This window comes from Rhinatrema bivittatum, chromosome 8 (assembly GCF_901001135.1).
Source record: "Rhinatrema bivittatum chromosome 8, aRhiBiv1.1, whole genome shotgun sequence".
NCBI classification, from domain to species: Eukaryota; Metazoa; Chordata; class Amphibia; order Gymnophiona; family Rhinatrematidae; genus Rhinatrema; species Rhinatrema bivittatum.
Genome location: NC_042622.1, coordinates 100,417,483 through 100,435,151, shown reverse-complemented (window position 1 = coordinate 100,435,151; position 17,669 = coordinate 100,417,483). Strand labels below are relative to the sequence as shown.

Below are 17,669 nucleotides of genomic sequence, written 5' to 3'. Positions count from 1 at the left end.
AGCATTATCTACTGCTGTCTGTTAACAGACTAATCACATTAACTTTGAAAACAAAAAGCATTCTGAGATTTATGTTCCATTTCCAATGTAAGGTAACTTAGCATGAAAACAAACCATTTTTAGCTGATCAACTCAGCTGAGACTTGGGACTCATGGTACAGAATTTTCAAAGTGGTGCACGTGTAAAAATTAGCATATACGTGTGTAAATAGCATGTACCTGTATATATGCTTTTTTATGAAGCTCAAATATACACGTGTAAAAACGGGGTGGTCTAGGAGTGTTTCGGGGTGCAGCCAACAGTTATCTGTATAAGTTGCTATTTTATAAAAACGTACATATATATATACACACACACACATATATATATATATATATATATATACACACATACATATATATTTTTTTGGCAGCTTTCTTGCTCATTATCTGGCATAAATAATATTAAATGTCTTTATTGTGAAGTACTGAGTAGGGTGGGGAGAAGGCTGAGAGGGGTGGGGGGAGTTTAGGCTGAAGAATCAGGAAGGTCTCGATGACCTGTACATGGACTGGGCAAACTGGTGGACCAATTGGTAAGATTGGTAATTTCCTTCATGCACGCACGTTACAAAATTTACAGACTTACACACATGAAAAGTGACTTACTGGGGCTAATTGCTATTTAAAATACACGTATAAAATCCCCATGCTAAAACTGAAAGTAAAAATACATGTGTACAGCAATTCAGCACCACTTATCCAGCTAAGTGGTAGCCTTCCCACTACTTATCTGGCTATGTAAGATGAATCTGAAAGCACTACTTATCCAGCTAAGACAGCTGGAAAAGTCAAAGGAAAACACTAAGACTTATCTGGCTATCTTACTTAGCCAGATAAGTAGAGGAAAAACCAGAACTTATCCAGCTAACTTGAATATCTATTCACACGTATCTTTTACATGTGCACGAATGTTGCAGAATAGATTTACGTGTATTTTATGACCCACGCATATAACCCACAGCTTATATAATACTGGGGTAGATCTGTGTGCACCCAGATACTCGCGTATATGGGCGCATGTTCAGGTGTTTTAAATTTATCCTCCCTGGCAGTGGTTCCCAAACCTGTCTTGAAGGGCCCCCTGTCAGTCAGGTTTTCATGATATTCGCAATGAATATGCTTGAGAAAAATTCACATGCAATAGAAGCAGTGAATGCAAATCTACCTCATGCATATTCATTGCGAATATCCTGGGAAAAAAAAAAAAAAAAGCGACTTGCAGGGGTGTCCTCCAGGTGCTACACTAAGGCATTCTGAAGGTCAGATGTTTTATATATTGTGAGGGAATTAGAATTACTGGGGTCCATATTCAGCCATTGAGGGCTAGATACATCTATCTGCACGGCTTAATACACCCAGCTATCATAAAAGTTAGCTGGATAGGTATATCTGGCTAATTTTAGACCTGTGTGCAGCGTTAGGTTAACCAGCTAACTCCATTAGCCAGTGACCCTAACTTGCTAACTCCACTCCTCCCCAGAATACCCCAGATTATCCAGCTAAATTCTAGCCGGGTAAAGAGTTATCCATCTAGAATTTAGTTGGATAAATTGCTGAATATCGCGGCTAAGCCATTTAGACAGATAACTTTTCAGTTATCAGACTAAATGGCTTTTGAATTACTAAGGTAATTTAACACTGAAGGTAACAAATGTGACCTGACTATGATACAGACAAAACAACCAGTACAATTAAAATGAATATTTTTATTGAAAATCTTAGATTATAAATTTATTAAACGATATCCAACCCAATCATTATAAAAATTAACACCAAACCAAACTCTAAGTGGCTTTTGGGTGGGTGTTTGTTCTGTCAATGATTTTTATGATTGGGTTGGGTATCTTAATACATTTCTAATATAAGATTTTCAATATAAATATTAATTGTACTTTGACATGTTTATGGTGGTTGTGTCATTTGAATTACTACCCCACTATATTTAAGGTAAATGTATTTCCTTTTTCTTAGACAAGAGTCAAACCACTTCCATTTACAGACTTTCCCTAAGTCTTGTAAAACTGAAGTGTTACTGATTTAAAACTGAAGAGATACAATCAAGCTTTATGACTGCCAGGACTCGGATATTGTTTGCTGTACCAAGCCATTTCTTTTTCAGTGTTATTGCTATATTTATATCCCTTCTTTACTCATTTCTCTCCACTGCATTCTGTTAGCCTTTTTTGTTTTGTTTTGTTCTTTTTAGGGCTACCAAGAGGTCAATGGCCTATTATCCTCTGCAGGCACTTATGGTGGAAAGACCAAAGTGCTCCCACTGGGCTCTGCCCAACTCCGCTTCTCCAGTGCCAGGAACATCATTTGTCACTCAGACTCCTTTCCTGCCCCCTCCTTACCCTCGGATTGCTGCTGGTGCACTTTTCGATCCAGCTGGACCCAAAAGGGTCGGCGCTGCAAAGTAATGTCAGGGGCCAGCGTAAGCAGTTACAGATTAACTCTTCGTGTTCCCACTTCCTTTCTTGTGGTGCATTTGAGCACCCAAGAAAATGAAATGATCAAACTTGTTACTAGTCTGGATCCATCTCACAGGGTTTTTCTGATATTTTGCTATTCTGTCCCACTGGGCATCTCATGGTGTTCGCTGGGTTTTCCTGACATCAGCAGGATGTACGGTAAGTCTGAGTCCCACTCCATCCAATGAGTCCAGGACAGTTTGACCACCCCCATCCCCCCTCACAGCATGAGCAGCAGAGTGAGTGCGAGGAGGCACCTGCAGCGCATTCCCTGGATAGCAGCTCGCACTTTGCCGCTGCAGCCCCTCTCCAACGCTCCCCGCCTGCTGCTTCCCACCAAAGGCCCAGCAGTGACACATTTGTCCCTGACCCTACACCTGCCCTGCAATCTCACAGCCCCGTTGCTAACATTTGTGAACATATTTTTTATAGCAATAATCATACACTATTTTGTTAAATCATTTAAAATCTAGTCAGCAAAATAGTTTATGTGTAGCTGCCCCTCCTTTCAATCGTTTGATGCCAAGATATAGAGAGGGAATTTTATAGCAGAATCTGTTTCCTGTAATATATTGTATAAAAATTCTGCCAATTATAAAACTATTCAAAATGGTTTTATTAGCTACTTTCAAAGAATAGACATAATGAGGATAATTTTTACACACAGGAAAGTCTGCGGCTATTTTTTACCTGCAGATTTTTGCACACATTTTCAAAAGAAAAGCATGAGCAGGCTTTTATTTTGAGTTTCTCAGAAAATACACGCATGCACACCCCTGTGGAAAGTTACACTTGGCTCTTGGCCCCGTGGAACTTGTGTGTGTGGTTTTACTTGTCACCCCAAACTCAGTCCCCGAACAATTCTTATTATTGTGTGTACCACTGAGTGAATTTTAAAAGCCGGATGCGCACCAAAGCTGGGAGTTGTGCAGAGAAGTCAGGCTGGCACGCAGTGCGCGGATTTTAATAAGTGCATGCGTACGCATGTATCTCCAGTACACGCACAAAATTATTTTGCAAAAAAGGGGTGGGGCATGGGTGTGGTCTTGGCAGGGCATGAACGTTTCAGGATTTCTCAATGAATACATCACGTAAATACTTAACACGTGCAAGTGCGCGCCGGGACCCTTTTGCGTAACTTTACTTCTGCTATGCTAAGTCAGAAAACAAAAAAAGCTAAAGAGGTGAGTAGGGTTTTAAGGGTCAGGGCTAACAGGGTAAAAGGAAGGCTAATTAACAGGGGGGTTAGGACGTCTGATCCCTTAACTGGGCAAACTGGGAATGAACTGGTTTAATTGGTAATTGCGTTAGTGTGCGTCTTACGTGGTAAAGGCGGCATATGCATGCACATGTGTACATCCATATAAAATTGCATGCACATGTATACACATACAGCCTATTTTATACCATGCGTGCATATACGTGCGTATTTTATAAAATGCATGAGTCCTTTGTGCAACCGCATGCTGGTATCAAAGTTACAGTCAATAAGCGCAAAATGGAGTTACCCGCATACCTGTTGCATACAAAGAGCAGCAAATTAATGAGTCATGTTGGCACGCAAAACCGCATGTTTCGAGCATAAATAGCTTTGAAAATTTAGCCCAATGAGGGTAATTTTTGAAGGGACTCTTTCAGGTTAAAAAAAACCCCAACCGTTTTATGCGCAGAAATGATCTTTTGCAAAGTTATCTGCCCAATATACAGATAAACTCATGCATGTATGTCCTGTCTGCACATATGTTTACCCAGGCCATGCAGTGGCATTCCTGGGGACAAAGTTGGGAAAGTGTTTGGACTTATAAACATACTTCTGGATATTAAAATGCATGCTCCAACGTTTTCATAAAAAATGTGTGCAGACGTTTAAGCAAGTGTAACTTGTTTTGAGTATTTATGAACTCATTTAAATACGTACCATGCCGTGGCTCACGTAACGTGAGGTATTTCAAATACCTCGCATTATCCCTGCGTTAGAACACTTACCACCTGAGAAACAGCGTTTTTCGTGCGGTAAATAACCTAATGCAGCTTAGTGAATGAGCCCCTTAGATTGCAAGCCTTCCGGGGACAGGGAAATACCTCCAGTACCTGAATGTAATCCACTTTGAAGTGCCTGACCAGGCATGAAAGGCGGAATAAAAACATTTTAAAAACAGGATGGACTCAGCTTGACCCCCTTGGCATGGAGCTATAAAGTGAGCCTAGTAGAAGGGTGACTTGGCCCCTCCAAGGTGCCATTCTCTGCAATAAGGTTAAATTGAGAGGTGCGAAAAGAGGAACTGTACCCTAAAACTAAAAACTCAAATCGCAAGATAACCTCCAGGCAGACATATTAGGGTTACTATTATTTTGGTGACATGATCCTTCAACTGGTGGTCCGCGGAAAAAAGAAGACTGAAGGGAGACCCCTGCTGGCTGCAGGGTCAGTGCCTTGCTGGGCATGCCCAGTAGGGGCCAGTCAAAGTTCTGTTTAAACTTTGACAGAAGTTTTCCGTGGTGGGCTCCATCCTCGATGTCACCCATTTGTGAGGACAACCATCCTGCTTGTCCTGTGAGAAATATATGTCCAACCTTCCAAACATTCAAAATCATTCCAAAGATGAACACAAGTTTAATTTAGTACAATTCTTAATTTACTGAAACTTCACTTTGTATGTAAAAGCAGTTTACAGTACTAAATTAACAAATACATAACTGGGGGATAAGTGCCAGGCCCTAACCCAGGGTTATTTTACTATTACAGGGTTGCATAGGCTCTTCCCACTGCTGAAATAAGCACTAAATACCAATAGCCAGCTTGGCTTGTGGCTCCAGATAGGGACGGACAAATCAGTCTCAATACCTTCCTTCATTAGTACAGAACAAGCAGCACTTCTGCCTTGGGAAGGTTTTACACTCTGAAAGTCCTTCATTTAATGCTCAACATAATAAAGCAACCAGGCAATCAGATGATTTCATCACCAAGCATGATGGGACAGACTTCTATTTCTGCAAAAGGGTCTCATATGCCATTTCTTTCTCCCCATCCCATCTACAACTGTTAATATTAACAATGGACAAGCAGGAAGTCCCCTTGTGTTGTAAGGGGGGGGGGGGGTCTCATATTTACCATTCACTTGCCTGCATATATAGGATGTCATTATCACAAGCTTCACATCTGTGATTTGCACAGCCAAATAATTGCATAAATGCCATTGGATTTTAATGTTTAATCCACCTTTCCCAATAATGCTCAAGGCAGCAGCTTACAACATTGTTCGTACTGAGATCCAGTAATTCCTTTCCCCTAAGAGCTTACAACGCAAGTGTGCACTTAAGGCAGGTCATAAGGAGTGTCAGCGGAGGTAGGATCTAGACCCTGGCTTTCCAGGTTTATTTATTAACTTATAAAGTCTCATTACCTGCCTTCCTGGCCCTCCTAAGCCACCCAAGGCAGTTCTCTAACTACTAGGACCCCCCCCCCCCTCCTTCTCACACCGTAAGAGTGCCTCATTAATTCATTTGTTTCCCCACCTGGCACAAAGCCATCATCGAAAAATGTCACAAGCCTCATTTTACATAAAAAATTGGAGTGGATTAGTCTTTTCATAAACCGTGCCAGTTTATTTACCCAACATCACATCTACTTGAACAAGAATAATATTTGTTCTGCTTCCCTGAATGCTGGCACAGGAAAAGCAACGGCTTGAAAAAGCCTTGGCTCGACTGCACGGAGAAAAGTTTGCTATCGGCGTCAAATCGGACTGTACACATAGCAGCACCGAAACCCGCCGAGGCGCTCAAAACCAGAATTCACCAAAGCACCACATTTCACACTTGGAGAAGTGATGGTGAGAGTCACAGAAACTCGCAGGAGCCATGGCAGTAAAAAAGACTTGCTGCTGAAAGCGTGTAATATGATTTCAAGCACTGATCAGCGTTTGCCTTGTCAGTAGTACGAGGATACAAGTGCAGAAGGTGGAATGTGAGAGAAAGGCAGCGTGATTCTCAGCTTCAGCTGCGTGACAAGCAAATTGTGGATATTAAAAAAAAGAAAAAAGTGATTACCCCGGCTGGCTGGTCTGGTGCGACTCCTAGATCGACTCCTCTGTCTCTTCAGCCGAGACTTTCCAAGCAGCCTGTAATAATAGGAGGGTCTCCCCAAACTTTTCCTGCTGTTCACCGACATTCTTTCCTCTGTTGTCTGTCTCTCCAGGAAAGCAGCCCTGCCCAAGGACCGTGAGTTGAGGAGGCAGTTGCTTTTCTTTATGGTATATATAGATTTATTTCTAAGGCAGCATGCTCTCCCATTCAAACCTTCAAGCCCCTGAGCTGAGAAACCCCTGCTGAGGTTCCAGATAAACTGGTGGCTATTGTTATTGCCGGAGATAAACTTGTTGTGGTTGGCAACCCTATGGAATACAAGACCAGAAGTTGGTTGCTCAGAAATCCCGGACTGGACTCTCTGAACTAAGGTAACGTGTGTGGGATGTTACTGGTGAACTGATCTAAAGTTAGTAACAAAAAAAATGAGGAAAGGATGATATAATAAATGGAAACCCACAAGTGAATGGCACTAGGAAGGTGCATTCCAGGTTATATCTCACAAACTTATCTCCTGTTCAAAGAATTAATGTGCAAAATCCATATAAAGCCGTTCTAATAAAGGCATTCTAAGTAAGCAGTGGCTTGCACGCTGTCAGAAAAGACACAAACAAACTTCCCCATTTCCCTTGAAACATGAGAAGGAAAGACTTTTAATTAGAACCTGACCAGCAAAGAACATCCCAACCTAGAGGGTGGGGTTTTCTATTCCCTTTGAAATGTTCAAACAGAATCAGATCCATTACATCATCCAAAAATAACACACAACGATCCATTTTACTACTGCAATGGGTTGCTGGTTTTTCCCTCTCTAGCAATTGCATGCTTTAAAGGTTTAATTTGTGAATTATTTTATTCCAGTTTCCTCCTGCTCCTTTGGGCTTCCAGGTCAATGAGAATCAGCTTCTCTTGAGCTAGGACACCAGGAGCTTTCATTTGCAAGTACCCAGGGATTTTTTTCCCCCCTATCCTATATCCCCCCTATCCTATATCCCCGTCCCAGTTTCCTTTAGCCCAGTCACTGCAGCCACAGTCTTTGGCCAGAATGCACACACACACACACACACACACACACCAGTACCCTGCAGTCATAGGCCCCAAGCAGGGGCGGATTGTGGGAAAATAGTGGCCCAGGGGATTTTTCTCCATACTGGCCCTTGGGTGCCCAATTACACATACAATTTGGTGAGTCACCAAATACAGAATAAGGGGACCATAAAATATACACAGAAATGCCCAGACAAACTGAACTGGAAATCACAACAAGTTAGACTGTATGTAATGCAGCAATGGAAGAATAGAAAATACCATCATTCCTCATAAAACATCAAACAATAAAATCAAGAACTATAAAACATCACAATAGGAAAATCATACTATAAATATATATTTCAAAACTGCTGATGAATAGAACCTCCAGTAATTCAACTCAGGGAAATTTTCAAAAATTTGTATATAACACCAATAAAATATTTCAAAAAGAGCAGACATCAAATAATATTCAATAATTAAAACTAATAAGGATTTTAAAAAGCCCCTACTGTCCCCTTCTGTGGGAGCTCTTGATTTCCAGTCACCCTGATATTTTTGAAGATTAGGAGGTTATCCTCTCTCTCTCACACATACACTGTCACATACATACACATTCATGCTCTTATATCCACCATAATCTCTTGCTCTCACTGTCACTGACACACTCTCAGGCTCTAAGACACTCTCTTCCCCTCCACACACAAACTCTTACTCCCTTGGATTTTCTCATACACACTCATGCTCTCACACTCACTGGCTCCCTCACATACACACAAACACACACACCCAGGCAGGCTCCCATTCATTTTCACACCACTCCCTCCCCATCCCCCAGGCATGCACACATTCATTCTCACACACACAGATCCCCAGGCAGGCATCCATGCATTCACACACATACACCCCCAGGCAGAGTCCCATTCATACACATGCACACACTAAAGGCAGACCCCCCTCTCTTTTGCCAGCAACCTCGGAACCTCTCTCATTCCTCTGCTGCCACTATCACTGCTGCCACGTGGCTATTGGGGAGGTGCCGATTGCTGCTACTGATACTGAAGCCCATTCTGCTGCCTCCTCTGTGCAGGCCCCGTGGGCTTCCACTTTCTCCATGCTGATCTCGTACATTGTGAGATCCGCATAGAGAAAGTGCTATTCTTGCACATTCCCAAAGATTACATGTGCCAATCACTAAAAAGTAAATTTATTTTTTTTTTTACCTTTGCTGTCTGATTTTAGTTTTCTAATTGGTTGGTCACAGGCTTTTTTTTCCCACCTTCCCTTTCTTTTTTTTTTTTGCCAATTCCTTTTATATTGTCTTTTTTTCTGTTTCTTTTCTCTCCATCTTCTTCCCTCAAACACACAGTCAGGTTCTCATTCTCACATGCATTTCTCTCTCTCACACACACACAGGCTCTCACTGTCACATGTTCTCTCATATAAAATCATTGATACACACAAGCTCTCACTGTCACATGCTCTCTCTCTCATACAATCAGTCATACACACAGTCTCTCACTGGCACATGCTGTCTGAGTCTCACACACACAGGCTCTCTCTCACTCCCACATGCTGTCTTGCTCAAGCACAGCTCTCACTGTCACATGTTCTCTCATATAAAATCATTGATACACACAGGCTCTCACTGTCACATGCTCTCTTTCATACAATCATTCATAGACACAGGCTCTCACTATCACATGCTGTCTCTCTCACACACACAGAGGCTCTCACATGCTGCCTCTGCAAACATTCAGGTCCTCACTCTCACACACGATCTCTCAACTTATCTCATACACGCACACACACACACACACACACACACACACTCTACAGACCCTCAAGCCTCTCTCTCACCTCTGGGCCTCCTCTTCGCGGGTCGCCGCAGGATGGGCTCTGCAGCGGCCCTGATCTTCTCGGGCCAGGGCAGCCCTGCTACTGGGCCTCTTCCTCTTCTTGGGCCGCTGCGACTTGGGATTCGTGGCGGCCCGTAAGCGCTGCTCCTCTTCTGCACGCGCTAATGCTCCTCCTCCTTCCTGCCCACGCGGCTCCGGCAACGTTTACTTCCGGGGCCGCACGGGCAGGAAGGAGGAGGAGCATCAGCAGCACGTTTAAATGCAATCTTTTTCTTCGGGCCGTGGTGACGTGAGCCTCACCATGGTCCTGCCGATCTGCCTGTCGCAGCGCCGCATGAGCCTCCCTGCGCCCGGGGGCATTGGCTCCCCTCGGGTTACCACTGCTCGCGGTGCCCCAGGCCCAGGCCTAGTGCTTCCACCGGCCCTGCCCGCAGTTTCTCTTCAGGCCGCAGTGCCAGCAGACCCTCTTCTTGTCTTTGGCCGGGAAGTTTAAAAAAAAAAAAAAAGTCACGTGATGGGAGCGACCGGCCCACCAGGGGAAGCCCAATCCCCCGATAGGCCAATCCGCCCCTGGCCCCAAGTCTGGCCACTAAGTGTCTCCCTTATGCGATGGCTGGGTCTCCCCTGCCCCCAAGGGCGGTGCACCTTCCGCAGCATCCCTAGGTCCTGCCTTGCCACGGGGCTGAAGAACTGATCCAGGAATCAAAACCAGGTCCCGCCCACATGGCAGCACGCGGCAACGCTGTGACTGAGCCTGTGAGCCGGCCCAGACTTCAATGCCTATTGACATTTCTCGCAAAAGGCCCATAATTACCATTGTGGAAACAATAGGAACCAGCCCCAACCTCTGTGGCTTTCTGAGTGAAATGTAAGGAATGGGGGGCTTTAGGGACTGAATACTAAATGGACACCTGGCTGAGGTTACACAAATGAGGGCTACAGTAATGCCAAGAATAGGGGAAATGTATCAACTTTTACAGGGGGTGGGAGGCTGAAAATCTGTTTGCGGCCCACATATAATGCAATCCTATACCCTCAGGGAGTGCTGCGGTCGCTCCCTCCTCCTCCCCAACCACCACCCTTAGTTGTAACACCTATATCCAGTCCCAACATGATACCTCCATGCAGAAAAGTCTCACACACACACACACACACACACAAAACTTAAATACCCAGAACAGCATGTTGTGTGTGGGGGGAGGGGACAGCAAAATCAGTCACCTCCATGGGTAGGTTATATCCAGTCTTTAGTGATCTAAGGAGGGGGATGGCACGGGATGGGCTGGGAGCAGCACCCTTTCCACCAATCACCCACTGTGTGCAGTGGTGCTTAAATCAGCACTTCAGGTCAGCTGATCCCCATAAATACACCTTCGGACCCACAGTAAAAGCATGGCTCCTAGACAGTGGAAGGACCCCGAGCTGTCCCCTCTTCACACAAAGCAACTCTGCTCAGAAATTCAGCTGTTGGATGTTTTTATTGTTTGGTTTGTAACTTTTTTTTTTTTTGCTCCTGCTATATACCGAGGCATTGAAGTAAATTATGTTATAAGCTGAGGGGTTTTGGTGAAGGTGAATCGTGCCACTGTACTCAGGGGTACCACATGCCCAGCCTTCAGGGGTGAGGGAGGGGAGAGAGAGGGAGGGAGGATGACACTGGAATCCCTCCCAGAACGTAACATTAGCCAGAACTAATACTTCTGGACTAGGCAGACGGATGATAAGGAGACACCAGAGGAAGTGAGTGGGAGGACGAGAGATAACATTTTCTGCACTTGTTCTACAGGGGCTCCGGAAGCTTCCCATTCAGCAGAGACTGCATAGCTGAAGTGCTTCTCAAAGCGTAACCAAATGCAAAGAACGCAACTTCATTTCAAGCTGTACCTTATGTTCCAGTTCTTGTGTTAATAGAAGCCTGGAGAGGACAGCAAATATACTACGGACTGCTAATGTCCTCTTTCCTCATCCACCACAGCGCTCTGGCCAGGGGAAAGAATAGGAAGATGTAACGTGGGGCGAGTAGTCAGAACAGCAGGGGGTTGTAAAAAGCATGGCATCGGACAATGAGAATTGGATATAGTATTAGGAGACAATGCTCAAAAAAATGAAGAAAAATATAATTTGATTGCTATAATATAGATATTTACTTTGTGAACTAAATATACCACTATTATTGAGACCAAATTGGTGGATAAAAAGATAAGGATATCTTACTAATTATAATCAACTAATCAACATTAAAAATTAGAATGTATTATACAAAAACTGCCTTGTGATTCATAAAATAAATAAAAAAAAAAACAACCCAACAACAAACAGGCATACAACACCCATTAACTTTCATAAGAATCCATGCCAGGTTTTAGCTAACGCAAAAGGCTTCTGCACTAACTTTCAGGCACTTCAGGAAGAGACAGATCAAGATGCCAAGAGGGCAGGTTCAGGTCAAGCAAGCAAAGTGAGATCTGGACAAGCCACAGTCCTGTGGACAAGAGGGGAAAAATTCCACTGTGCCTCAATGTCACATTCACTCACTGATCAACTCAGCAAGGACATTAGAAGGCACTTGTTCCATCCCATCTTACCTCCACCAGCCTAATATTCCCCAGGCAGGAAAGAGAGCGCTTTTCTCTGTTGTAGGAAAACCAGAGAGGCGTTTTTAGGGCCTATAATTTTACTCTGATCCCTTGCAGTAATTCTTAGCATTCCCTACCTCCCCTCCCTGGACAATCACATTCACCTAGAAACCTGGTCCACTGTTGATTTTTACATTTCTCCTGTAAGCTCCTTAAGAGCTTGTAGCCTGAATGCTGCACAGCCGTTTTTTGATCCAGACATGAGGTAAAAATAAATGTGAGATACAGTGCACACTACACTTTAGATAGATTTGTGAATGAACACTAAACAGTCTTTAAGATCTGCACAAGATAAATTGTTAATTTTGTCCTCTTCAAACCTTTTCTTATGAAGGACAGAAAATTTGTAACTCTGTTCTTAATGAAGAGGCTAATAGTGAGCTGTTTAGTGAACAAGTTATCCAGCTAAGATTAACTGGATAACTTGCCCTGGAGATTCAGTTACTCTAGTAAAAATGTTGGAATCAGAAGCTTCCTTTGACAGCTTACACTTCCAGCATTATTACTAGAGTAATGCTGGAAGCACCCAGGATTGCTGTTTACTGCAATCCCTGATTTTAAAAAGGGCTACAGATTCAGGTACTGGGTGAGTGGGAGGGTAGGAGGTAGCATGGAGGAAGGATTTTTTAAAATATTTATCAGGGAAAGGAGGGGAGGAGAAGGGGAGGGCTAGTGCCAGTAAATACAATTTATTTATTTATTTTTTTAATTTACAGGTGTTTGAAGGAGTTCCTGGCCAGCTGGGGATTTTAATATTTCTGGTAAATGGGATGGGAATCAGGCTGGGAGGCCCTTTGGGCAATTTTTAATTTATGGGGTTTTTTTTTATTGGTTATCTTTTGAAGATATTCGGTTAAGTGGCAGGTTATCCGGCCATACAAGGCCAGTTAAATTACCCCTAAATTCATCAAATTGCTATAATTATGGCAGAAATAGCAGCCACAATTTAAAAAAAAAAATGGGCGTGGTTAGGCAAATTGTAGAGTTACCGCATCACATGTATAAATATCGCAGTAAATAAATAAATAAATATCCCGTCGCATATTATTTGTTTTTAACGCAATCAGATCATAATGCACAACTGCAGCTGTTATCAGAGAGAGAGATATCTACATAGCTTTAAATATTGACCACAGAATGTACAGTATGTTTTCTGTTTGTTTTGTCAAATTAGTATTGGACATTATGCACATTTGATTCAAATTTTTAAATTAATGTTTTAGTCTATATTTTATCTTATTCAATTGTAATTTTATTTTAATTACATATTTATTTTGAATATAATGTTATGAAATATAATTGTTTGTTAAATGTTATTAATTTACTTTTTATTTGATTTGAATGTTGCTATGGAATTGATGCTATTTTATTTAATACTAGCGGTACCCGGCCACGCGTTGCAGTGGCAGAGTCAGGTTCTTTACCCTCCCTCCCCCTTGCTCATTTACCTCAGTCACTCATCTCCTCCTCCCCCTTGGTCACTCACCCCCCCTTCCCTCCCCTGTCCCCACTCCAACTCTCTCCCCTCACACTCACCTTTCCCCTCATTCTCCCTCCCCTGAAATGTATGCTTTCTTAGGTAAGAGGACCCAGACTGTAAGAAGCAGCTAGGATGCAGATTGAGAAAAAAAACACCGAAATAGAAATTGGTGGTGGAAAACGTGGTCCGTCAGTGGGAGGTTGTGCGTGTTCTGTATCAAAATAGTGGAGTGCCTAACCAAGTTAGCACTCTCTATTTAGTTAATTGTTTTGTAGAGGGCTAATTTGGTGCCTTTCCGAGATCAGGGACGTTTTGTGTTTGTGTGTGCCCTCCGTCTTTCCACTCCAAAAGAACCCCACCATAAACGCAGTGTTAAATACACACCCCACCCCGACAAAATACAGTAACCCACCCTCCCGCGAGAGTTGCAGAATGACCGAAACACCCCCTCCCCCCTGAACATGCGCACAAGAAAATAACTACGGCCCCCCACCGTGCAGCCCCCCCCCCCGGATACCTGTGCAAACAGTCAGTTGGTGGAGCGGGTGTTCGGTTCGGGATCGAAGTCTTGGGTTCGGGCCGTCGGCTGCGAGCAATGAAAATGGCTCCGATGGCCCTTTGACCTGACTATGTCACTGTGGAGGAGTAATGGGAGCGCTAGGTTCCCTGACATAGTAAGGGCAAAGGTCCGCTGGCTGCCAGTCCTGAAAATGGCGTCGACGGGCCCTCGCCCTTACTATGTCACATGGGCTACTGCCGCCATTGTTGTCTCCGAGTGGCATAGTAAGGGAAAGGGCCGTCGGCGCCATTTTGATTGCTGGCAGCCGACGGCCGTAGTGTACGCGATGTGTCCCGGACCGTTCTTGGCCCCCCACTGGAGCAGCGCAGACCTGTTTCCGCTTTTGTGTGTGTTCGGAGGGTGTGGGCAGTAAGTAGAACAGGCATGTGCGTGGGGGGTGTGAGGAGGGTGTTTTTGTGTGAGTTCGGAGGGTGTGAGAATTGCCAACACGTGACATGTGCGTGGCCCCCCGGTGTAGCAGCCTGGAATATGGTGTGTTTTGGGAGGGTGTGTGAAGTAAGTCCAATTGTCATGTGTGTGGGGGGGGGGTGTGAGGAGTGTGGATTTCTGTGTGTTCGGAGGGTGTGTGAATTAAATACATTTGTCATGTGTGTGGGGTGTGTGAGTGTTTGTGAAAGGTGTAAGAGGTTGCGCTGACGTCCACCAGATGTCGCTGTTTTGTGGAACCAATTTTTAAACCTTTTTTACCTGTCACAGGTGTGTCATATATAATGTAAGTGCAGAAGAACCTTCCCGTATGCGAAAGGAAGGTTGTGTCCAAATTTGAAAGCAATCGGTGCAGTGGTTTCTGAGATTAGCGATTTTTTACAAACTATTTAACATTTTTATTTATATAGATTTCTTTTAGTTTGGCTGATATGATTGTGAGCTACCTAGGGTTTGCTTTTTAAAAAGGAGTGACATATAAATGTAAATAGGGATGAGCAGCACAAAATTTTTCAGTTTAGTTTGTTTTACTTTTTTTTTTTGGATGGGCAACAGTTCATTTTTTTGTACAATTACAGGTAAATTTTCAAAGACACGTGCGCACGTCCATGTGCATGCAGTTCCCAGCGCGTGCATATGGACATGCCAATTTTAAAACATGCGCATGTTGCCGTGTACATGTTCTAAAATCCTACACCTACGCGCCTGATTTTATATCGGTGCATGCGGGCTCCAACTTGTGCGTGCACAGGAGGGGGTATTTTATTAAAAAACGCACGGCGAAACGATCAGACCTTTGCCCGGTTCCCTAACCCCTTAACTACCCTTTCTCCCTTTTCCCCTCTCTGCCCTGACCCCGAATCCCCACCTAAGTATTCTAATTTTTTTGTTTTTAAACTTACTTCCTCTTTGAAGGTGAAGTAAGTTCTGTGCACCGGCCAGTTGGCTGGCACGCACTTCTCCAGGACAGTACAAAATGGCGCTGTCTCGGTCGGCCCCTGCCCCCCCCCGGCACTTCCGCACCTACCAGAAGATAGGCACGACGTGGCCGGGCCACTCTGAAAATGCGTTTGGCATGCCTGCGGCCCACCACGCGCATATCTCCCGGGATTTGCCCGCGCCGGCCTTTAAAAATGTACCCTTTAATGTTTTTTCAGTTCCGGTTCATTTCCTTTCTTTTAACTGGATCAGCATTAAGAGGGGTAAAATGAGGGCTTGGGAGGGAATTCCCAGCCCTGGCAAATGTTTACAGGGATGGTGAGAGAAGCCCAACAGTGTAAGCCCTGGCTCTAGGCTCAATTTTTTTTACATGGGAGTGGGAGTTGGAGGGGCCTGCCTCGGCCCTGCAAGCCAGACAGGCCCTGGCCCCGGGCTGGATCTACAGGAAAGGAAGGCTGTTTGGAAGGCCCCGGGGAGGTTTTTTAAAATTATTATAGCAATGAATATAAAAAAAATCCCACTATTTTCGTGGGAGACCATTTTTGGTTCACTCCATTCAAAACAAATTGAAAATATCCTTATTCATTGCATTAAACAAATACACGTCTCTAGTAAATAACTAAATAAATATATAAGGATGAAGCCTTGACGGATAGTGCTACTGCTCACTGAAAGATGTGCTAATTCAGCCCCTTTTCTTTCTAGAATTCAGAGAGAAATGCAGCCAGATTGTTTCTGTAATGTATGCCCAGAGCTTAAGAGACGAGTCATGCTGTGAATAAGGGTTTTGAAGTGAACCTTTAGCCTTAAATCGCTACAAACATGGTCTAGTACAGGGGTTGAGATTTCTGACTCAAGGTGGGATTCATTTGCTTGCCTGATGCATTCAGTGTCCCAGGTTTGGGTCACTAATATTTCAGGGATGTATTTGTTTTTATTCACTTCTGAGTTATCACCACATTTGCATGTGAATAAACAGGGAAATGTAGTACTAAATTCACAAGTCTCCAAAACAAAGTCTCAAAATAAAATCCCATTTAGTACTAAGCACTCCCTGGGCATACAAGGTTGAAGTTGCAAAAATAAAATCTTTATTAAAATATATTCAACATATGAAAAATATTAAGTAGGAATAAGGCCCAAAATGAAAGTCCAAATTACCATATGATATAGCAAATCTCATTAACTTTTGCAGTTTTATCATTAATGGTTAAATAACCACGAGATAAACTAAATACGGAAATCCTTTCTACCTAGCCCCCCCAACACACACCCCTATAAATTAGTCCGATATTAATAAAATTAGTAAATTGTAAAGTGAAGAAGTTGCATATAAGCTCACTGATAGAACCATTTCATATTCCTACAGACTTGGAATCTGCTTCTCTTTTTTTTTTACTTTATGTATTCATTTCACTCTGCCTCCCAGGTAATAAAAAGTTTTGTGTCAGAGGACCCTTGAGCCGAGGCGAGGTTGACACTACCTGTAGGGAGGAACCCTGCAGGTCCTCACAGTCTGTGCAGAGGCCTAACCAGAGCTTCACCAATACCAGCCCACGTTCCCCACAGGTTGAGCTCTTGGGTGCTGGGGCCAGCTGGACTTAGGCGCAGGCCTCTGGATGGTGCGTTATCCAAAGAAGGGATCGGGCAAGAAAAAGTCAGGGTGGGCAGCAAACAGCAGAAGAGAAGGCAAACCGTGATCGGGGCAGGCGGCAGAACAAGCAAGGTCAAGACTAGGTCTAAGGTCAGCCAGGAGTCGATACAGGAAGAAGATGAAGTCAAGGCAAGCTGAGGTCCAAACCAAAGAGTCAATCCAGGTAGTCTATACAGGGACATAATGTCCCATCTTTCTTAGATACAAAGAACCCTGCACCTGCCAGAGACGTAGAGGGTCTAATAAAACCTTTGTCGAGATTTTCTTGGATATACTGACACAAGGCCTTGGTCTACGAAAGAGATAAGGGATAAACTCTACCTCATGTTGGAACAGTTCCTGGAAGCACATTGATGGCACAAATCTAAGGGGCGATGCTCCAACATCATATCTGCCTTACTCTTGGAGCTCAAAAGTAAGTCATAAAGTCAGCATACTGCAGGAGCAGCCCCCACAGAAGTCGTAGC

At 43.8% G+C, this 17,669-nt stretch overlaps 1 protein-coding gene and 1 long non-coding RNA gene across 13 annotated transcripts in view; one reads left to right on the top strand and one right to left on the bottom strand.

The window, feature by feature from the left end:
• DAB2IP (DAB2 interacting protein) overlaps positions 1-17,669 on the bottom strand; it is a 1,007,890-nt gene that overhangs the window by 715,750 nt on the left and 274,471 nt on the right. For 4 of the 12 annotated variants that reach the window (XM_029614453.1, XM_029614450.1, XM_029614456.1 and 1 more), the window contains exon 1: positions 6,564-6,721. The exons of the other annotated variants lie outside the window; for them this stretch is intronic. In XM_029614453.1, the coding sequence (XP_029470313.1) occupies positions 6,564-6,684 (121 nt within the window). In that variant the 5' untranslated portion in view covers positions 6,685-6,721. Of the gene's footprint in view, positions 1-6,563; positions 6,722-17,669 lie in introns of those variants that run through there. 12 annotated transcript variants of the gene reach the window in all.
• The window catches only part of LOC115098119, a 73,278-nt gene continuing 62,446 nt past the window's right edge, over positions 6,838-17,669 (top strand). Inside the window, exon 1 of the long non-coding RNA XR_003858426.1 lies at positions 6,838-6,970. This is a non-coding gene — a long non-coding RNA (uncharacterized LOC115098119). The remainder of the gene's footprint in view (positions 6,971-17,669) is intronic.